Source organism: Narcine bancroftii, chromosome 1 (assembly GCF_036971445.1).
Source record: "Narcine bancroftii isolate sNarBan1 chromosome 1, sNarBan1.hap1, whole genome shotgun sequence".
Taxonomy (NCBI): Eukaryota; Metazoa; Chordata; class Chondrichthyes; order Torpediniformes; family Narcinidae; genus Narcine; species Narcine bancroftii.
Window position 1 is genome coordinate 324206979 of NC_091469.1, and position 23828 is coordinate 324230806.

The 23828-nt window shown below is 45.7% G+C and overlaps 1 protein-coding gene across 1 annotated transcript in view; it reads right to left on the reverse strand.

Moving 5' to 3' along the window:
- anln (anillin, actin binding protein) overlaps positions 1-23828 on the reverse strand; it is a 113404-nt gene that overhangs the window by 73588 nt on the left and 15988 nt on the right. The window contains exons 2-3 of the mRNA XM_069907500.1: positions 8191-8338; positions 4926-5237 (exon numbers count right to left, since the gene is read on the reverse strand). Coding sequence (XP_069763601.1) covers positions 4926-5237; positions 8191-8338 — 460 coding nt within the window. The remainder of the gene's footprint in view (positions 1-4925; positions 5238-8190; positions 8339-23828) is intronic.

Sequence of the window (23828 nt, forward strand, 5' to 3'; positions counted from 1 at the left end):
CTTGGTGCACACCAGAACTTTTCAGACTCTTCCTCTGGGGAAAGCCAAGCTGCCAGCCCCCCACCTGGACTCTAAAAACACTCTTGGACAATGAATTTCCCTGTTTTCTGGTGGAGTTACCCTCGATAGTGGCACCACATTTCTCCGCGGCCGAGCCAAAGCACGGGGTAAGGCAATGCATTTTGACCAAGGGTCCCCCGCTCCACGCCAGGGCGTGCTGATTCCCGCCTGAAAAGCTTAGCCTGGCAAAGGAGGAGTTTCAAAATTGAAGGAGCTAAGGATTGTGCAGTGTTCGACATCCCTGGGCCTCCACCCCCCACCCCCCCGCCCCCCGCCATCCACACGATGGCCAAACCAGCAGGGGGTTGGAGACTATGCGGTGACTACTGCCGCCTCAACGAGGCCAACACGCCTGACAGATATCCTGTGCCCCACATCCAAGACTTTTCTGCCAACCTGCACAAGCCACAGGTGTTCTCCAAGGTGGACATCATCCGGGGGAACCACCAAATCCCAGTTCACCCCCAGGATGTCTCCAAGACTGCAATCATAACCCCCTTTGGCTTGTTTGAATTTCTCCCCATGTCTTTCGGTCTAAAGGATGCAGCACAGACTCTTCAGTGGCTGATAGACGCAGTCGGCCGGGACCTCCCATTTGTGTTCATCTATTTGGACAATATCCTCATAACCAGCTGCAAAGATCACGCCGCCCACAACCGCTTGAGTTCAGGCTACGATCAACCCCGCCAAGTGCCAATTCGGTCTGGACACCATCGACTTCTGAGGCAGAGAATAAACAGATACAGGGCTACACCCCTCCCTGAGAATGTTGAGGCAGTCCAGCACTTCACTAAACCACACACAGTAAAAAGGCTACAGGAATTCGCCAGTATGATAAACTTTTATCACAGATTTAAATCAGCAGCGACACACATCACACATCCCCTCTTTGCGCTGATGGCGAGCAAATCAAAAGACATTACTTGGGATGAGAGGTCTTCCAGCATGCCATAGTAGTGCTGGCCAATGCCACCCTCCTGGTCCATCCCAGATCAGAGGCACCTATCGTCCTGACAGTCAACGCCTCCAGCACAGTGGTAGGGGGAGTGCTGGAACAACTCATTGAAGGCCAGTGGCAACCCCTGGCCTTTTTCAGCAGGCACCTCCGACCCCAGAACTTAAATACAGCACTTTCGACCGAGAGCTGTTGGCGCTGTGCTGGCACTTCAATATCTTCACGATCTCGAGCTGCTGACTTTCACCTTCCATAAGGTATCAGACCCGATAATAGACACACTTCGGGTATTTGACTTTACTACAGACATTCAGCAAGGGGTCGACTTTTAGCTGAGATCCCTGCTTATAGGACAGCCGTCTCCGGTCTCCGAGTGGGTACATTCCCAATGGCCCAGGTAACCTGGCACTGCTGTGTGACATCTCTGCTGGCAGCCCCCTCCTCATCATTCCAGCTGCATAGAGGTGCCATATTTGAGGCCATCCACAATTTGGTCTACAGTGTGCCTTTGATCATCCCCAGGGAGTTCCTAGCCCCCAATAAACACCCAGAAGACCCTGTGGCAAACCTCAAGAACATGGTGAAAACTGGGGTCCCTGGTCCCGTGGCAACCCCATCACATGGTCAGCCCACAGTGTCCCCAGGGACTTAAAGACTTGTCAGTACGTATTCGTAAGGGGTGTACACCAGCTACCCTTACAATGGCCTTACGAGGGGCCCTACAGAGTCGTCAGGGACAACTATTCCACCTTTGTCCTTGATAGCGGCAGTAAGGAAGAGACTTACTTCCAACAGCCTGAAACTGGTATATCTGGACTGTAAAGAGCAAGTCTCCACTCCTCCATCATGACACAGGAGCAGACCGCCCAAGTCTATGGACAATGGCCCGGTCGCCAGTTCTTGGTGGGGGTGGTCATGTAACAGACCACGGGTGGAGACACAGACCAGGCCGCAGAATGCGGCTACCACGCGGACTTGAGCGTGACATCAGCTGTCATCCCAGGTGACCTCCGCACAGCAGGAAGATGGGGAACTGGCAGGAATGCCGGCTAATCCCAAGCTCAGACGACGTGGGGCCCTTACATCAGCACCCATGGCCCATTCAAGTGTGACGGTCAGAGAAATAAACCGGTCTCGCTTCCCAAGCCTTTGGTGTGTATGTCAATCTTCTTCGCTAAAGGAGTTTGCTGATCTGGGATATGTTTCGTAGCCATTTAACTGAGAAGACAAAAAGTAGATTAGCACTATATAATACTTACTTGGCAGTTATCCAGGTGGTTTGATATCTATATTTCAATCTCTGTCTGCTTGAACAAGCCATTCAAAGAACATGTGCACGAAGAATGGAATACATGAATCTCGAGTGCAGTAAAGTTGTTTACAAAAGGTGGAGCAATGCACGCTGCATCACTCGATGCATGGGACAAAGATAAAGTAGAGACTGTGATAAAATCGTTCAAAAAGTGCAGTAGCTCTTGCACAATTGATGGCATGGAAGATTATTTGTTATGGGACATTGACAATGAAGCTGAAACTGCCTCATCAGATACAGACCACATGTTGACTGTCTAAACAGTGAGAGTATGGATGCACTTGCTGCCATCTTTGCCTCAGATGACGATAGCGAGAGTGAGTTTGAAGGGTTCTAAATGTGTTGTTTTTCATTGAAATTTGTATTAAAATGTCAGAGTCAGGCTTTTTTTTTGTTTTTTTTCCCAAGGATTGACTTGTGCACCAAATCGGTTTTCATGGGTCGACTTGTATGCCGAATCAGTGTGAATGAGATTTTGAGGCTAATTTAAGATCTCAAAAGTATATCTGACGTACAAGTTAAACCCTGCCCCATCTTCTTTTTTTTTTTTTAAGTTTCACGACTTGACTTATACACTGAAATATACAGTATATAAATCCAATTGAATATGAAAAAGTGAGAGGCCTATGGAAAACAGATCAGGCTGGGGAAGAGGCTCCTGATTGACTTGCTGATATATGACATTATAGAACACCAAGTAGGTGACTGGTGGATATTCCTTCCCAGTCTCTTCAGATTGGCAAAGAGATTTGTATCAGGAGATGGTAGTATGGCTAAGGAGTGTGTGCTTAAAATAAATACATTCAAATCAGTTCATTAAATAAGACAGGTGGTTGACCAGGTGAAGTGTTGTGGTTTGCAACTTGTGGAAGCTGGTAGACTCCATTGTGGTTTACAGAGACTAAATCTGCAGCAAGCAGGAACTTTGATTCAGTGTTGATGACCTGTAGTCCATACTTTCAACAATGCAACATATCAGGAAAGAAGGGAATAATCTCTCAAGATTGCCATACAGGTTGATCGGATAGTTAAGAAGGTCTAGGGTATGCTGGACTTCTTTAGTCAAGGGGTTGAGTTCAGGTATCATGAGGTAATATTGCAGCTCTACAAATCTCTGGTGACACAACATTTAGAATATTGTGTTCAATTCTCGTCACTTCATTACAAGAAGCTATCAAGAGGGTACAGAGAGATTTACCGGATGCTGCCTGGATTGGAAAATGTGTCTTATGAGGCAAGGTTACCTTTTCACTTTGGAGTGAAGAAGGAAGAGAGGTGACTTAAGAGATCTAAAAAATTATAAGAGGCATGGATAAGGTAGGCAGCCAGCACCCTTTTCCAAGGGCGAGAGTTGCAAACACCAGAGAACATCTGAACGAAGTGAAGGGCGGAAAGTGTAGGGAAGAAATCAGGGGTAATTTTTTTTTTTTTTTTTAAACCATTCTGGTTGCCTGGAATGCATTGCCGGGGTGGACTTGTCAGCCACAAACGAGCCTGCAGCCGACGTGGACATTTACCCCTCCATAAATCTTCGTCTGCGAAGCCAAGCCAAAGAAAAAAAGAACAAGTGGAGGATAGCATTTAAGAGACTCAGACTCATGGATGAAAGGAAAATAGAGGGTTACATTGTCAGGACTTTTTTTTGTAGGTATAGATAGATAGGCATAACATCATGGGCCAAAGGGCCTGTAATATGCTATGTGCTATAAATTATCTCAAATTTGATCAGTAGGCAGAAGCCCATGACTACCCAAAATAAGCATGTGGATCTAGAAAGCAGCTCTGGTGGGGACTCAGCCTTTACCTTTATTTACTAGGTACAAGGTCTTTGCTCCCTCTTGTGGACTGTTGGAAAAATGTGCAAACTGCCCATAGCACAATGGCACATGGAGCCACTGAAGTGGGTGGATAAAAGAGCAACACTATAGTTATAGGGGTTAGCATAGTTCAGGGAACAGATGGTTCTCTTCAGTGTAGTGAGTTTCAACAGCTGTATTGACCAACTTATGCCTTAGGTTATAGTTGGGTGTCAATGGAGACATTAATGATCAAGAAAATATTACTAAGAAAATACTTTGGGTCAAAATTGAAATTAGAACCACAAAAAATTATTATCTCTAGTCTTTGACAGTGGTTATTAGTATGGACTGAAGTGGCTTTCATACAGAAGGAGCAGTCTTCTTCAGATTAGGATATAACTGCTGTAGTCTCCTCAATTATGTGATCTTTATTAATTAATGGAATGAGTCCATATTTGATGATGACACTAATATAGGTGGAAAAATAAGCTACAAAGAAAATATTTAAGACACTCATTAAAGCCTACCACCTTGACCAGGCTTGGTTATTTGACCCATTATCTCTTTGCATACATTTGGTCTTAATTTTTTATTTAATGCTTTTGTGAGGCATCTGGGAATATTTTTCAGTACCAAAGGTACTATTCAAATGCAAGTAATTATTGAAAATTTAGGTGCAAAAGGCCTGTTAATTTCAGTATTATAATTCTGACTGTTTAAACAAAGAATTAGTTTAAAAGGAAAGCAAAAAACAAACCATTTAAATTAATAATCATATTCCAACACAATTAGTTGATACCTTCAGATTCCCATTCATGTAACTGCTTTGCCAATCTTTGCATCTTACTCTTCAACGATGTAACTGGGACTGGATCTTGGTTCATCTTTAGCTCTTCCTGCTCCCCAATTAATGGCTTCAATTGACTTGAAGTTTGTGCAATAGAAGTTGTCTCAGGTGGAGAATGTGCAGCAGAATTGATCAGAGGTGGAGATTGTGCCACAGAATTGATCATGGGAGTTTTCGGCTCTTTGTTTTCTGCTTCTTGAACTGGGGTTTCCACTTTATCTGAACAGCGTTTTTTAGATGGAGAAGGCTTGGTTGATATTTTTGCTAAATACAAAAAGGTTACATTTTAGTACGTCTGTAAAGTTTTGTAAAAGAATTACCACCAAGAATATACAATAAATGTTAGCATGAAAACAGGATACACATCCAAGTATAAATTATGATTTAAATGTGTTGGCATTGTTATTTCTTTAATAATTGTCAAAGGCTAGTCTTTTTTCACCCCCCCCCCCCAGAGCCTGTCCAAAAACCTTCAATCAATACCCATGTGGAGAAAATGCCCATTATTGTTAAATATTGCCAGTCATAATTTTTGCAAAATTAATTATACCAAAAGTTAAGCTTTCTTTTTGGAGCTAATATTTTTAAATTTGTATCACAGAAACTAAATATATGTGTCAACACGGCCACAGTCATTTACTTTTTATGTTTACGAAATGAAAAGAACATTCCATCATCTACCACTCCGATCTCCCTTCAACACTTTTTTCTTCTCACAATCCAATGCAAATCAGGAATATTACTTTTCTGGTCCCAAAAAGAGATGACATCCTTTTCCCCATCCTTTTGGTCACTTCAGGAAAACCAATAGAAGTTGGTCTTGTATTAAATGCTGACTAGCAGAGTCCCACTGCCCCCCCCCCCCAGAAAAAGGAATATCTAAACCTGCAAATCACCATTGTTCTATCTTGTATCTTTCTTTTACTTTGTCTTACATGCCTCTAAATTTGTGATTCTAATAGGAAAAAAATTTGCCCCCCTTCATATTTGTATTTCAACATATCAAGCAAATATGTGACTGACTGAATTGTGTTGCTGGCAGTAAAAAAAAAACTGGTTAAAAAGTCACTTTTCACTAACATGCCATCACAATACAGTTTACATTTTTAAACACAAAACAATGTTTCTTTCATTCAGTTGGCTTGGAGCTCAAAATCAACAGTTCCAACTCGAAAAATACAGCTGTGGGGGTATAATAGGATACTTTGTTTCACACTTGAGAGATTAAAAACTAGGCTGTATTGGGTTTCTGAATCTATGTGAATAATTATAAATTTGAAACAGCAGTGTCCGACACCAATTCCTTATCCAGCTCTTCTACCACTCTCTTGACTTCTATAGTTAGCACCAGCTGTTCTCTACCACCACCACCCAATTCCATAATCTCCAAATTCAGCTTTACTGTTTCTCTTATGTGGAACTCAAGATTTTGAGAGGGAATTTATAAAAGTTCATATATCACAATGGCAGTGAAGGAGGTTGCTTAGACAGGGCTTCTCCTTTCTAAATCTGCATTGGCTTCTTTTTAAGTTAGCTTTGTTACGTCAACAACTGACAAGTCAATTGTGTAAAATAGGATTGAAATAAGTAAAATTCACATTATCAATCATTCAATCAACGGAAAACTCAAATAACCAGCACAAAAAGGATTTTTTTTTTTTAAAAAAGTTTTAAATTACAGTTTAAATAAAATTTTAAAATTATAAAAACAAAATGTTCTCCAAAGCAACACAAACCCTTGGGTGAAAACATTCAGTCACCAGAGCACCCAGGTCGTGCCCCACCTGCAGCAGCTGTTTGAATGAAGTTTCAATAAAGTTACGTTTGAATAGATGGCAGCACCCAGGATGAAGAGCCAACCAATGCCTCTCGCGGCTGGGGCAATTCTCTCAATGAGTCTCTATAACTGCCTGGTAAGAGTGTTTATCTTTATTAGTACATTATTAATAGTAAGGCTTTATCTGTAAACTGGGGGAGAGGGAGTTAATTATGATGGCAGCGCAGTTAACATAGCAGCTTGTACAACACTGTTACAGCACCAGTGGTTCAAATTTAAAGGAAGGTGTGCTAAAGGCCTGACTGGGACACTTGCATGGAGGTGAGTCAGGTTGCACCAAGGGTCTGACCAAGACAACAAAATAAAGAGCCGGTCAATGCCGTTCACCTTTGGGTCGATGCTCCCAAAGTGTCTCCCTATCGCAGTCTAGTAAGAGTCTATACCTTTATTAGGTATATTAATAAGGTTTGTTTGAAAATGGGAGAGGGGGGTTCATTATGACAGCTGCACAACACTGTTACAGCTGCAGTAACCAGAGTTCGAATTTAAATTTTGTAAGTTATGGGAAATACTTGATTAAAATGTACTTTCCAGATTTAAAGACTACAATACTGTTTTTTGTTTCAAATTACTTTATATTTTGCACAGCCTTGTCTTTTAAATGGTATATTCCTCATGAAGGTGTATTAGTTTGGGATTGTAAGAGTGAGTCTCAGTCAAGTGGAATATTTGCATTTCTGGCATCCACGATCCTCACAGGTGCCGGATAATGGGGATTTAGTTGCTAGTGAGCGATTCCCTGGCAGATCCTTGCTTTCTAATGTTAATTGGTGCCTTAAATGCTCCTTCAGATCAGAAAAACAACAATTTGGAATGCCTTTCCTAGTCAGTGGAAATGTACAATTCCAAATTATAAATTTGCTCTTTTCCACACAGATCTTTATCCAGAGGAAAGCAAATCTTAAAAACGTGAAAAAGCTCACAGAATCATAAAATGCAATTTTTTTTGGTGAGGTGAGGAGTAGATGATTCCCATTGTAAATTTTTTGATATTTTGCATGGTTCAAGTAATACCTCTGCATGGGGGATTTCTTTTTAATGATATAAAGAACTGAATGCTCTATCCAAATAGTTGCCCATCACTTTAGCATTCTTGAATCCGTGCTCATTTAGAATTTCATCGTTGCAAGGATATTACATAAATTAAGTATTGTGTGAATCAGTCAGTAAACCATGATACCAGATGATACTGAGTCATTGTCATTTAATATTGCAAGAACACTGAACACAATTAGTAAAAAGGCAAATTCCTGCAAATCGGATATTAAGTATACAAAGAGAAACTAGTTACCACTTCTTCAAACAAATGATTGCTGTTACAATTCAAACAAAGACCACAGGACATCCTCCAAATCAAATATCTAGCAAAGAAGCCCCTACCTTTTTCAGTGTCTTCCAATGGCTGGTTGTTGGCCTCAGAAAGAGGTTCCCTGGATCTTTTACCAATTTGCCGAACTACATTTGTGGGTCTCTCTGCCATTTTCTTCTGCAGATTCTCTCGCCGAGCCCGAGTTCGTTCAAGCAGTTTCTAGAATAGGTAACAATTCATAGTATTGTCCACAGTCTCATTCAAGGTCAGATTACATTATACAAAACACTAAGCAAATTCCATTACTTCATTCAATTAAAACAATAAGCAAATCACATTACTTCATTCAAACAATAAGCTTTTTTTTATATAAAGACAAGGAAAACACAGAAATATTCTTTGCACAAGAGAAATCATGTGTAGACTTGTGGAATTAGGCCATATTTCCTCTTAGCTTGATTAGAATTATTACATTCTTAAAATTTCAGATACCGATGTTCATTGTAATATATAGTGCAAAGTGAAATCATAGGTTAAAATTTTGTTATTTTTATTGTTGCTTTTCATCATAATTGTATTAAATATATTAGTTCTTCACTAAACTAAACAGAGAAAAGTAATAAAAGTATTTTATTTGACATTTTAATCTGGTGATCCAATGAAAAACACTGCCCAAGAAAACAATGAGCAGCATCTTGGTTGAAATTTTCAATGACCTATGAAACAGAGCACAAAATAACAGTACCTTCAATACTTTCACAGCAAGATCGACAAGAACTGTTATTGAGCATGAGAGGGGAGTAATGATTATAGATTTCAACTCTATGAATTAAAATGCTCTTTCCAAATGAAGCAGAGTCATCTTCTGCATCAGGAGTCACCTTGTTTTGAATAAAGATAACCTATGTAGAAGGCTACTAGAAGTATTGTTACCAAATAAAGGGTCAATTAATAAATTATTACTTCTCTTCGTAGCATATTAAACTGATAGACAAGCAAGATGAAAGTGGTGGTGAATACAATGTTAAAATATCAAAAATCTTATCCTAACTTTCCCTTTCAGCTGCTACTTGGTTTGTTCAATATTTTCAGCTATTTTGATGATGTTTTTCTAAAAAAAATTGAGCTTTGTAATTAGAGATCATTCTTATGAAACAGGAAAGATCTCATGGATAGTTTTGTGCATATAACAATTGGGTTGAGAACACAATATGCTTGAAAGCAGGTAGGAAAGGACCAGTAGAGAGTAATTAGCCATGGCTTGGTGTCACTTTAGTTGTTTGTGGCATCTCTCCTTTCTTTTAGCTATCTATTCATAACTGGGCATGACCAAGCACAGGACTTTGATCTGATCCATCTGTTCTTTTGCAGTCTGTTAGGGTCAATGATTATTTGCTCCAACTAAACAAACATAGAAAAGGCTTAAAGTAAATTCCTTTAATATGGTTAACTTTCGGATGTGACACTGCTTAGTTATGATATACTACAGGTACATGGATCCTTTATCCGGAACCCTTGGGGGACAGTGTGTTCTGAATTTCCGGTTTTTCCGGATTTCGGAAAGCCCACCCAAATTGTGCTGCCGTATCCACACCCACCCCCTTCCAGTCACCTAGCCGTCTTCCCCAACCACGGTCCCTCAGCCGCCTCCCTCGACTGCCGGTCCCCACTTGCCAGATTTTGGAGCTTTCCAGGTTTTAGATGTCCAGATAAAGGATCGTGTACCTGTACTTCTACTATTTGGCACATGAACATGCGCTGCAATTGCACTAGAAGTTGGAGGATTTGGGAGCAGACAGGGACCACATTATGAGACAAATTAGGCATTTATGACAATGGGTATGTTCTTCTATACTCTTCATCAACTTAGGGTTATGACAATGGTATTGTGTTATGGAAAGTTACACATCTGCTGTGTTTTCTCCACATCTTTAGCCACTAGAACTTTTCTGAATCTAACACATTTGACATGGTGGGTGTGGTATAAAACACAGAGTGGTAACAGCGAGAAAATAGAACATCTCAGCAAGAAGCATGTTATGATCACTCTGACCAGTACTGACATGTACAAATACATCTTCAGCTGGTACGTGACATTGTGAACAAGTTTATCTCTTCTTCGTTCTCTCCTCACCCTCAAGTACACCCAAGCAGAATATAATATGTTATTCAGTGATAATTCTACCAAGGCACCCCAAATGTTAAACACTGAAGTATATGCTAACCACAATGCCAAATTAAACTAATTCCGTCTGCCTACATAATTGATATCCCTCCATTCCCTTCAAGTTTATATGACTGTTCAAATGGCTCTTAAATGTCACTATCGTATCAACACCTACCATCCCTCCTGTCAGCACATTCCAGGCATCCACTACACTCTGAAAACCAACATCTTTCCTTGCATATCTCTCAAACTCTCCCCCCCACCACCACCATCCTTCCCAGTGAAGCCATGCCCCCTAGCATTTGTTATTTCTACCCTGAAAATGACCCTGATTATCTACCCTGTATAAGCTTATAAAATTATGAGAGGCTTACATCAGGTTTTCCATTAACCTATGGAATTCCAGAAAATAAACAATCCAAGTTTGTCCAACCTCTCCTTCTAGTCAATATTCTCTAATGTAGAACATTATAGCATAGTACAGGCCTTTGTCCCATGGTGTTGTGCCAACCTATGAAAACCCACCAAAAAAAACCCTCCCTACCTCATAACCCTCTTTTTCCTTCATCCATGTGCCTATCTAAGAGTCTTAAATGTCCCCATTGTTCCAGCCTCCACTACCACCACTGGCAAGGCATTCCAAGCAGCCACAACTCTTAAAAAAAAACTTACCCCCGTTGTCTCACCTTAACTTACCTCCTTTCACTTTGTACAGATGTTCTCTGGTGTTTGCTATTGCTGCCCTGGGAAAAAGGTGCTAGCTGTCTACTTGTCCATGCCCTCAATTTGGTAGACCTCAAGTCACCTCTCATCCTTCTTCACTCCAAAGAGAAAAGCATCTGCTAACCTTGCCTCATAAGATGCATTTTTCAATCCTGGCAACATCCTGGTAAATCTCCACTGAACCCTTTCCAGAGCTTCCACATCTTTCCTGTAATGAAGTGACCTGAACACAATATTCTAAGTGTGCTCTTACCAGAGGTTTATAGAGCTGCAACATTACCTCATGACCCCTGAACTCAATCCCTTGTCTATTGAAGCCCAGCATACCACAGACCTTCTCAACTATCCTATCAACCCGTGTGGCAATCTTGAGAGATTTATGGATTTGGACCCCAAGATCCCCCTGTTCTTCCATGCTGCTGTATCCTACCATTAACAATGTATTCTGCCTTGTTTGACCTTCCAAAATGCATCTCTTTACACTGTTCCAGATTGAACTCCATTTACCACTTTTCCGCCCAACTGCGTCCTATCTATATCATGTTGTAAACTTTGGCAACCTTTAACACTATTCACAATGGCATCACAATCGGCATAGCTATTACCACAACGCATTTACAGCATCAGCAATCGGGACCAGGGTTCAAATCTCATGCTGCAAGAAGTTTGTATGTTCTCCCAGTGTCTGCATGGGTTTTCCCCCCGGGGGTTCGAGTTTCCTCCCACCATTCAAACTGTATCAGGGGTATAGGTTAATTGGGTGAAAATTGGGCAGCATGGGCTTGTGGGCCAAAATGGCCTGTTACTGTGCTGTATTTAAAAACTCCTCCAACCTTCATATCATTCACAAAATGCTGACCCAACCCTCTATCCAGGTCATTTATAAAATTTGCCAAAGAGCAGGGAACCCAGAACAGATCCCTACAGACTCCACTAGTCACTGACCTCCAGGCAAAATACTTTCCATCCACTACTTTCTGTAGGCAAACAAATTCTGAATCCACATAGCCAAGGTTCCATGGATCCCGTGCCTCATGACTTTCTGAACAAGGCTCTCATGGGAGACTTTGTCAAATGCCTGACTAAAATCCAGATACACCAGATCTATCACCCTACATACAATAATTTCATATGTTACCTCCTCAAAAAAACCTCAATTATGCTAGTGAAGTATATCCTTCTCCTCAAAAAGCCATCTTATCTATTCGAAGATTCTACTTCCCTAAATGCTCGTAAAAATCTGGTCCTTAAGAATCCTCTCCCAGTGTTTGCTCACCACTCAAGTAAGACTCACTGGTCTACAATTCCCAGGATTCTCGTTCCCACGGAAATCAGAATCAGGAACGACCACACGAGCTTGGCTGACGGTCCCTGGACCTGTCCTGCTTGTGACGTCATGTCTGCTACTTGAAAAACGACCCCCAAGTTGACCGGGTACCGCTGTTGCACACAAACCTGCACTATGCCTATATCGAGTACCCGGACGGATGGGAGGACACAGTCTCGGTAAGGGACCTGGTCAAAGGAATGTACATGTTACGGTTCGTTATTTAAACAAGGGAACCACATTTGCCATTCTTCAATCCTTGTAGCGCATCAAATGACTCAAAAGACTTGATGACTCAAACCAAGGCTTTTATTAACAAAAGACTGGACTGTAGTGCATCAAGGTCGACCAGTCCAGACTGACCTGGGTCTGGTTAGGAGCAGCCCTTTATGACCTGCCAGTAGGCATGGCTATGGCTCTCAGCCAATCACTATTACTCTATGTAAATATATACATTGGTGATAGTATCCTGTACTCCTTCTTTAGGAACTGAAAAAAAAAAGAAAAAAGGGGGAAGGGGGAAATAGCATGTACTGTTCATGGGCTGTAATGGTCAGGAGGCCTGATTGTCCGACGTGATCGCTGTGGCGCTGGGATTGGGGTAGCTGGCGGAGTATCATTGCTGGGGTCCCCAGGTGTGGGCAGAGTTGTGCCTAGCCCACAGTCATCATTGGCCTTGGGCTGGTCAGATCTGCTGCCGTTGTCATCCACGAGGTGTTGTTGATCCAGTTGTCCTGGCATGTAACCCAAGGGAGGATTGGATGGAGGTCAGGTTGGAACGTGACAATGTTAGACCCGGCTTTGACCAGGTCCCTTACCGAGACTGTGTCCTCCCATCCGTCCGTCCGGGTACTCGATATAGGCATAGTGCAGGTTTGTGTGCAACAGCGGTACCCGGTCAACTTGGGGGTCGTTTTTCAAGTAGCAGACATGACGTCACAAGCAGGACAGGTCCAGGGACCGTCAGCCAAGCTCGTGTGGTCGTTCCTGATTCTGATTTCCGTGGGAACGAGAATATACGTTGGTGGCAGTGCATAATAGGGACCTAATGGAGTGTAGGGCACTTGGGAGGACATCCTTCCAGCGAGTGGTGGGGAGGTCTTTGGACCGGAGGGAAAGCGTGATCGCTTTCCAGACAGTAGCATTCTCCCTTTCGACTTGTCCGTTACCGCACGGGTTGTAGCTAATGGTCCTGCTCGAAGCAAAACCACACTCCAGAAGGTACTGCCTCAGCTTCGCGCTCATAAACGAGGACCTCCGGTCACTATGGATGTAACTGGGGTACCTGAAAATGGTGAAGATGCTGTGCAGTGCATTTATGACTGAGGAGGCGGTTATGTCCGGGCAGGGGATAGCGAACAGGAAGCAGGAGTACTCGATCACCGTGAGAATGTACATGTTACGGTTCGTCGACGGTAGGGGCCCCTTGAAGTCCACACTGAGACGTTCAAAGGGCTGGGTGACTGTAATGACGTGGGACTTCTTGTGCCGGAAAAAGTTGGGCTTGCACTCAGTGCATACTGGGCAGGCTCAGGTCATGGTGTCGATCTCCTTGACTGTATAGGGCAGGTTGCAGGCTTTTTACAAAGTGGGTGAACCTGGTGACCCCCCGGGTGACAGAGTTCTTCATGGAGTCTCTGCAGTCTGTTCAGTTGTACACTGGCACATGTCCCACAGGAAAGGGCATCAAGCAGGTCATTGAGTTTGCCAGGCCGGTACAGAATGTCGTAGTTCAAGGTAGAGAGTTCGATTCTCCACCTGGCAATCATGTAATTTTTGATTTACCCCGCTGGTTGCTGATAAACATAAATGAGACCACGCGTTAGTCGGTCAGCAGTGTAAAGCGCCTGCCAACGAGGTAGTGTCTCCCAACGATGTATAGCCTCTACGATGGTCTGGACCTCCTTTTCAACAGAGGAGTGTCGGATTTCTGGGCCCTAGAAAAGAAGGCAACAGGCCTAACAGCCTGGTTTAAGGTGGCTGCCAGTGCAAAGTCGGACATGTCACTCTCCACCTGGTAGGAGATGGATTCGTCTACGGCATGCAGAGTGGCTGTGCCGATGTCCGACTTGATGCAGTCAAAGGCCGATCTGGCTTCCGTTGACAAGGGGAAGGAGGTGGACTTAATTAATGGCCATGCCTCGTCAGCGTACTGTGGGACCCATTGGACGCAATAGAAAAAAACCCAGGCAGTGTTTGAGTGCCTTCTGGATTTGGGGCGGTGGAAGGTCCAATGCAGGGCGCATGCGGTCAGGATCTGGTTTTACCACCCCGTTTTCCACCACACAACCTAGAATTGTGAGGCACGTAGTCCGGAAGACACACTTCTCGAAATTGTAGGTCAGATTCAGCCATCTCGCTGTTTGGAAGAATTTCTCAAGGTTGGCGTCGTGGTGCTGCGGGTCGTAGCCACAGATGGTGACATTATCCAGATACGGGATTGTAGCTGTTAGGCCGTTCTGGTCTACCATCCTGTCCATCTCTCGCTGAAAGACCGCGACGCCATTTGTGATACCAAAGGGGATCCTGAGGAATTTATACAAAAGCCCATTTCACTTTGAAGGCCGTGAAAGAGCAGTCAGTGGCCAATCTGATTCACTACATCCGTGATTCGAGGAAGAGGGTAAGCGTCCAAGAGCATGAAGCAGTTGACCATTTCGCTGTAGTCAACCACCATCCGCAGCTTCTCCCCATTCTTCACAACTACCACCTGTGCCCTCCAGGGACTTGCGCTGGGCTCGATGATGACCTCATCCAATAGTCTACGCACTCATTTTTAATAAATTTCCTGTCCCTGAAGCTCTACTGCGGACTTTTAGTGACAATCAGTTTCCAGCCAAGGGTGAGGTTGGCAAAGAGTGCTGGAGGAGCGACCTGGAGGGTGGAGAAGCTACAAGTGGAGCGTTGGGGCACAGGGACTAGTGTGGGCTGTCACTGGCAGGAGGTCTCCAGGGTGGAGTGGTGGCAGGCAGAGAGTGGAGACCCCCGTAATGCAGTGACGCTGATTTAAAATGACATGGGAAATCCAACCCCAACAACACAGGCGCACATAAATGAGATAGGACCAGCAGCTTAAACCCTGTAAATTTGATGCCCTGAACTTTCAAGGTCACCACACAATACCCCTTGATGCCCATTGAGTGGGCTCTTGTGGCCAGTGAGACCTTCTAGTCTGTCGGGTGAACTCCCAGTGCACATTGTTGGACCAGGACTGGGTGAATGAAGCTCTCCAACGAACCTGAATCAAACAGACAGTTAGCATACTGGCTGTTCACCTTAATCGTTTCCATAGCCTTAGCTTGGGTGTGCAGCTGGTCCTGGTTTAATGTCACTGATGCACCAACCGATCCAGGGATTGGGTCTGCTGCCTGAGCTGGTGACTGTGAAGACTGGCGTGATGACGCCATTCGTCACTGGAGTGCTGTCCGGTGGATGCTCACGTCATTGGAATAGGGGCGGACTGTCGTGGGGCCTCGGCCTGGTAGCGCTACACTCGCGCAGTGATGTCATGAAACTGGGTGGCCCGTTGGCGGGGAGTTGCAGAGGCTGCAGCATTTGGCTGGAGTCGACGGTAACACTCGTGGTGCAGGCGGGCCGAAGGGGTCTTCCGGTGCAGAGTCTCGGTCGGAATTGGCGGTGAGCTGTGGAGGTGGCAGCAGTCAATGTGCAGGCAGTTCATCGGGGCCTGCTGACTTGAAGGTCCCATTGGGTGGGGAGCCACGTCAGGGATCAGCGTCACAGCGGTGCCTTCCATGCATGGTGCTTGCGTCGTGACATCGATTCCTCACTCTCATTGGATGAGAGTTCCAAGGACAAGTAATTTGAATTTGGGGAAGGCGGTTGGGCCTCGCACGAGGCACTGTGCTTGGCAGTGGCCATTTTGGACCAACAGACGGTGGCAAAGTGGCCGTTCTTTCCACACTTCTGGCATCAGACCTTCCTCGCAGGGCACAGGGAACTATTGTACTTCTCCCTCCCACAGAAAGTAGCACTTCGGGGCAGTGTCGGTAGTGTGGCGGTGGCAAGGCCATCAATGGAGCGTGGGGAGGCTGTGTTAAATGCAGGCGTTTTACTCACATCGTAACGGGGGCCCAGCCCTGTGTATAGGTGTCTATGCTTAGGGCTGCAGTCTCCATCGTTACAGCAATTTGAATTGTTTCCACCAGGCTGTTTCCTCCATGCTTCAGTAATCGTTGCCTCACTTCATTGGATCAGACCCCAGCCACACAAGCATCCTGGATGAGGTCGTCAGTGATCCCTGCTGCATTTTTGTCGGTGCACGCACAAGCTCTACCCAGTAACCTCAGTGCCTGAAGGTAGGCTCTGCAAGACTCATCGGGCTGCTGCCTCCTGGTCGTCAGCATGTGCCTGGCATAGTCCTTATTCACAGGCCACTCATAGAGTCCCTTCAGCACGTTCATGGCAGCCGTGTAGGAGGTCACATCCTGAATGTTTTTGTAGACCCTCATGGACACCATGGATATCAGGACTAGTAGTTTCTGTGACTTTCTCCACGATGGGGTCTGATCGCTTCAGGTATGCCTCGAAGCACTTCACCCAGTGCCTGAAATCACTCTGGGAAGTAGCTGACTGTGGGTCGATGCTGAGGATTTCTGGTGGCAGCATTTGCTCCAACCGTTGAAATTTTTGTTAATAAAATTGTAGCGTGTTGAATGACTCAGATTTGTTGACTCAATCACAATACTCCACTACCTCTCCAATGGCCAAGGATGCAAAGACCATTGCCAACGCCCCCGCAAACCTCTCCCCTCCCTTCCAACAGCAACCTGGAATAAATCTCGCCCAGTCTCAGGGAATTCTCAATCCTGGTGTGCTTAAATCCAGCACTTCCTCTTTCTTAATCTCAACATGGTCCAGCACAAACTTGTTCTATTCTGATCTCACCTTGACAAAGGTCTTCCCTCTGTTAAATACTGAAGTATTTATTTAGGACTTCCCCAACCTCCTCTGCGTGGCCCTACTTCCATTCATTATCCTCCTGTTCTTTACATATGCATAGAATGGCTTAGGGTTTTCTTTAATCTTACTTGCCAAGGCCTTCACATGGCCTCTTGAGCTCTCCCTCAAGTCCCTTCCTGGCTCCCATATAATTCTCATGAGCCCTTCCTGTTTTTAACTTCCCTAATAAATGCTTTCTTCTTCCTCTTCACTAGCTGTCAAACTTTTGTCAACCATGGTTCCTTCTCTGACCATCTTTGCCCTGTTTCAGTGGAACAAACCCATGCAAGTGGTCCATAAATATCCTCCACACGAGTTCCATGCTTTCTGCCTAGAGCATCTGTTCCCATTTTACTCTCCCTAGTTCCTGCCTCACCCCATCGTAATTAGCTCTTCCCCAATTACACTATTATTTTATCTACTCCTTTCCTTAACCATCACATGCTAAAATGTGGAAGTATAGTTTATATCTTAATGCTTAAAGAGTCCTCCGCTTAAAGAAAATTGGAGTGCTTAGGTCATCATGATTATCAGGAATTGTTCAACATCAAACCATGTAGCCATCAGTTTGGAGGAGGCTCCTCGGGATGCCTTTGCATCTCTTACACTTGTGTGTTGAACTGACAGTGCTTTGGTTAGTTGCTGTACATATTTTGTCACAACGCACGTAAATCTAAAGTAACATCATGTCAGTCTTAGTATTTAAGCCCTGAACTGTTGTACGGGTTATATGCATTTCAAATAAAGCTAACAGCAATACCTTGATCCAATTCAACCCAGTTTCTTCTGACAACTTATTCTTTATTGTTCCAGGTAAATCAATAACAATATTTATAGTTACGTACTTAATTCTATAAAATCAATCTATATACACTCAAATGATAGGCATTCATGTCTTTCCCGCGGGCACTTAATTTCTTTACCAGGATTATTTTGCTGACAGATGATGCATTTCTGTGCCTTTCTTTGTGCCTATTTTTTCAAAATTAGTGACATGTCACTCCTACCATTCCTTCTTAGTCAATTATTGCATGTATATAATTAAGCAGTACAGGTCAAAAAATTGCATTAGGTACTGGAATTCTCCAGCAGGGGTGATTCATAATTCAGTTTCTGGATTTCTGTCACACGCCCTGCTATTTATAGGGGTTAATGAAATTAGCAGGGCAGGGGCATCCCCCTGAAGTTATGTTATGCTGCATCCCCATATCAGGCAAGTCCGTTCTATTTTCAAGCAGTTTATCTCTTTCTGAATAAACAGTGAAGGGACAGTTTATAACAGCCGCTTCAGCTCAATCACAAGTTAACCCAGTGTTCCTGAAAACCACCAAAGGCAATGCAATCAATAAGTGGTTAAATTGAAAATTAAGATCATACAATATCTGAATGCATTGAAATGCAGCAAATCAGCAATAGATAGAGAGAATAAACAACCAAAAAAATGCAAACAGCAAGTTCTGGAATCAAATACTCAGTTATAAGATTATTCTGGCTGGCCAAACATGTGTACAGTACTTGATATTTTTGGTACTTGATTGTGTACACAATGATACCCACATTGGCAAGGAGGGATTGATAAATATCTTGCTATAAATTCCTCACTGCAGACACGGTGGCATCAAAATTTTAGGTAAAGGGACACCATGCCAGCAGGTATGTATGGTGTCAGAATTGAAATCTTGCCTGGAGGCCGTTTTTCGTGTTTATAATTAGCCATTTCTCTTTTTATTTAAAGACAATACTGCCTTAATTGTTAGTTAAGATTATGCTTTACTGCTTTGATTATTAGTTTAAAATTTTGTTAAGAGAAATAATTCCCAGCTATGGACTGCCTGAGGACTGGAGTTCAAATAATGGTCCTCACTTTGTAGTCAAGATAAATTAAGAATTGTACAAGGAGAGGAATAGTGGAATGTGCAAATGAAACATTAAAAAACCCACTAAGCTGGTGAAATTGAGTGAAGAAACAGGGCTAAGATTAGCTAAAAAGTGCTACCCCAAGGATTGTTAAAATGTGGATGACACTGCAGGATAAGTCAGGGCTATCTGCTGTAGATACGGTCAAGGAACAGCTTGAGGAGCAAAGCTCGCAATGTCAGTAGGGATGGTGTGGTAGCATGCCACTAGGCAGGCGAACCAGCCCTGATTGTAATCCACGCGACGGGGCAGCCGGCCAAAATGGCACCATCAGGGGTTTCCCCTTGGACCAGGCCAACGCCAAATTCATGCTGCACCTCATTCACCACTCACCCGCTGAAGACAAATATGAGACCATCAAGCGAGTGCTCACCAGATCCCTCGGACTATCCAGGCGCCAGCATACCACTCGGATGCTGCACCTCGATGCCTTGGGGGACAGGTCCCCGATGGAGCTGATGGACGAGATGCTCGCGCTCATGGGTGATCACACCAACTGCACACTCTTCAAGCGCATTTTCCTCAACCATCTGCCCGAGGACAACCGGCTGTTACCAGCCCAAGGAAGGTTGCTCAGAAGGCCCAAGAGCTATGGCTCGAGCGATTCCCGGAAGGCTCAGCGGTCCAGCAGGTCACGAGGCACGGGCATGACCAAGCCAAGCCCGCTTGTACTGCTGCGGTATAGCATCCGGCCCATGCAGGGGCCAAGAGCATAACCAGGGGCACGGCATCCGCTCCAGACATCTGCTTCTACCACCAGCGCTGGGGAGTCAAGGCTCGGAAGTGTTGTCAGCCCTGCTCGTTCCAGGGAAACGACCAGGCTGTCTGCTGTTAATGGCTGTGGCGGCTGACCAAGGACCACAGCCTCCTCTACCTGCGGGACTCAGTCAGAGGCCAGCGGTTCCTCGTCAACACTGGGGCCCAGATCAGCATCATCCCAGCCAAGGCCATCGAATCCAGGAACCAACCTAGAGGACTTCCCCTCCGTGTGGCCAACGCAATAGAGATCTGGATGTATGGAGACAAGACAGTCCACTTCCAGATCAGCGAACGAAAGATCTTGTGGAGGTTCACCATCTCATCCCTTCCGACCGCCATCCTGGGTGCCGACTTCCTCCTTGCCCAAGGGCTTCTGGTCAACATTCGGGGTAGGTGCCTGGTGGACACCCGTACTTTTCAGGCCATTTACCTCGACGCCTCCCACACAGAGCAGCCACAGATGGCCACGATCAGCACGCCCAGAGATGAGTTCCAGCGAATCCTAGACGAGTTTCCAACCCTCCTCAAGCCACAGTTCTCCGCTGCCTCACTGCGCCACGGTGTTTTCCACCACAGGGTCCACCAGTTCACGTCAAGGCACGCCAGCTCCCACCTGACAAGCTCCAGGTGGCAAAGGAGGTGTTTTCGCATCTGTTGGAGCTGGGGATCATTTGGTAGTCTGACAGCCTGTGGGCCTCGCCATTCCACCTGGTCCCAAAAGCCTCCAGCAGCTGGCGACCCTGCGGAGACTATCGTCAGCACAACGAGGCGACAGATCCTGACTGTTACCCCATCCCTTACATCTAGGACTTTACGGCCAATCTGCATGGTACGAGGGTTTTCTCTAAGGTTGACCCGGTGCGGGGGTATCACCAAATGCCGGTGCACCCTGAGGACAAGCCCAAGACACCCATCATCACCCCCTTCGGGTGGTTCGAATTCCTTCACTTGCCGTTCAGGCTCAAGAACACTGCTCAGACCTTCCAGCGCCTCATGGACTCAGTGGGCAGGGACCTGGATTTCGTCTTCATTTACTTGGACGACATCCTCTTTGCCAGCAGGGATCGGGCACAACACAAGGCCCACCTGCGCACCCTCTTCTCCCAGATGGCCAACTTCAACCTCACCATCAACCCAGCCAAGTGCCAATTTGGGAGAGTCCATGCAGTTCCTGGGCCATACCATCACAGCCAAGGGAGCCACGCCCACCGCTACAAAGGTTGCCGCTATCAAGAAGTTCCCATGTCCGGACAACCTCAAGTGGCTGCAAGAGTTCGCAGGTATGGTCAACTTCTACAACCAATTCATCCCGGGAGCTGTGTGCTATTAACCCTCATCGCAGCCAAGCTCAAAATGCTCACCTGGACCCCAGAGGGCTGCAGTGCATTAGAGGCCACCACGGACACCCTCACAAAGGCTACCATGCTTGCCCACCCGCATACCGACCTGCATATGGTGCTCTCCGTTGATGTCCTTGCCACAGCCGTTGGTGCCGTCCTGGAGCAGCAGGTGAACGGACAATGGAAGCCGCTGGCATTCTTCAGCTAGCTTTTCCGCCCACCAGAGCGCAAGTATAGCGCTTTTGACTGTGAGTTACTGGTGCGGCATTTCTGCTATTTCTTGGAAGGGAGGACTTTTACCATCTTCACTGACCACAAACCCCTCACCCAGGCATTTGTGATAGCGAAGGACCCCTGGTCGGCCCACCAGCAGCATCACCTCTCCTTCATGTCAGAGTTTACCACTGACATTCGGCACAAGGCAGGGAAGGACAACATGGTCGCCAATACACTCTCGCATTTGGCCATCTGCGCGCTGTCACCCGGCCTCGACTTCAACCAGTTCACCCGGGACCAGAAGTCCGACGAGCAGACGCGAGCCTTCAGGACTGCAATCATAGGCCTGCGGTTCCAAGACCTCCCGACTCCAAGCGGCGAAAGCACCGTTCTGTGTGATGTCTCCGTGGGGACCCCGTGGCCAGTGGTTCCCCAGCAGTGGCGCAGGCAAGTCTTCCATAACATCCACGACCTTTTGCATCCGTCCATTAGGTCCATGGTCCGGATGGTAGCAGAACGGTTCGTCTGGCATGGGCTGCACAAGCAGATCGTGGGCTGGGCCAGAACATGCACCCATTGTCATATGTCCAAGGTACACAGGCACACCAGGTCACCCGTGCAAGAGTTTGAGCACGTCCAAGAGCAGTTCAGCCACATTCACGTGGACATAGTCAGTCCCTTACCCATTTCCCAGGGTAACCATTACCTGTTCACAGTGGTGGACCGCGCCACACGTTGGCCCGAGGCCATCCTGATGCCGGACATCTCCATGGACTCCTGCTCCCGAGTGCTGTTGCATGGTTGGGTCGCCCATTTCAGTGTTCCGAATCACCTCACCAGCGATCGGGGCGCCCAGTTCACTTCTGCGCTCTGGCACAGCTCGCCAACAGGTTAGGGATCAAGCTACACTGCACCACAGGCCAATGGGCTGGTTGAGCGTCTGCACTGCCATCTTAAGTCGGCATTTATGGCCCACCTCACTGGTCATGACTGGGTGGACGAACTGCCTTGGGTACTCCTGGGCATCCGCTCCACACCCAAGGAAGATCTGCAGGCGTCATCAGCTGAGCTGGTCTACAGCGCAGTGGTGGCACTGCCTGTTGAGTTCATCAACGGGCCTCACAAACCCCAGCAGTCGCCACATGACCTGCTTCCCCACCACCGGGCCCGCTTGAACTCCTTCGCACCCCCACCGCTGCCCAGACAAAGCATACGGCCATCTCATGTCCCCAGCAAGCTGCTTTCCACAGAGTAAGTTTTTATTCAGCAGGGCCTGTCCGCGGCACCTCTGCAGAGACCTTACGAGGGGGCGTACAAGGTTGTCCAGCGTTCAGGGTCTACGTTCATGCTGGACATCAGCAGCAGGCGGGAACTGTTTACTGTAGAAAGGCTGAAGTCAGCACACCTCGACCCCACCAAACCAGTGATTGTGGCCCAGCCCAAGAAGCAAGGGCACCCAGCTAAAAAAGACATTTGCGCCGGTTCTGGGGGTGGGGGGGGCTGTTTGGCGGAATGCCACTTGGCAGGCAAACCAGCCCCGATTGTAATCCACGCAGCGGGGCAGCCGGCCAAAATGGCACCGTCGGGGCTTTCCCCTTCTTCTCAGCACAGGGTTCAGAAGCCCGTGCTGGGGAACCACGTGACGCCTGGGTGATGTCGGCACCCCTCAGTGTGGTTCTCGGTCAGGTCTGGGCTGGGAGTACAAGTCCAGCCCAGCAGCCTGCAATAAATCAGTTCTGCTCAGAGCTCAACCCGTCTGGTTGTGTGTTCTTTCAGTAGCAGTGTTGCTGCCACTACAATGGATTTATTATCATTAGGCGATGACATAAGCAAATATTTGAATCATCTAATTAAATCGTTAATGAGATGTATTCACAGGTACAACAAGTACATCCAAGGAGGGTGATCCAACAGATTGAAGTGGTAAATATCCTAGCGTCAAACCTGAAAATTATGTTCTGGTAAAGAATTGGAATCAGAAAAAAATGAGAACATGCTGGATCCTGTTAATAACACTGACTGCAGTAAAGCATGAAGAACAGCCTCTCTAGGTAAACCAAATAGACTTAAGGACAAAGGCCCATCCAAGACAGTATGACTTATTATAACAGACTGAGGAAAAACTGGGCAACCTATAACACAAGAACTTTATTGTTATGCCTCTTCTCACCTTGACATTTGAACTGAATATCAGAGCTATGACTGAAAAGAGGAATTTTTGGCAGAATCATTATACCTTTTTAAGTGTTTCTTACTTACATGTTGGTAAGATAAATGTTTATAGCTATTCCCTATTCTAAC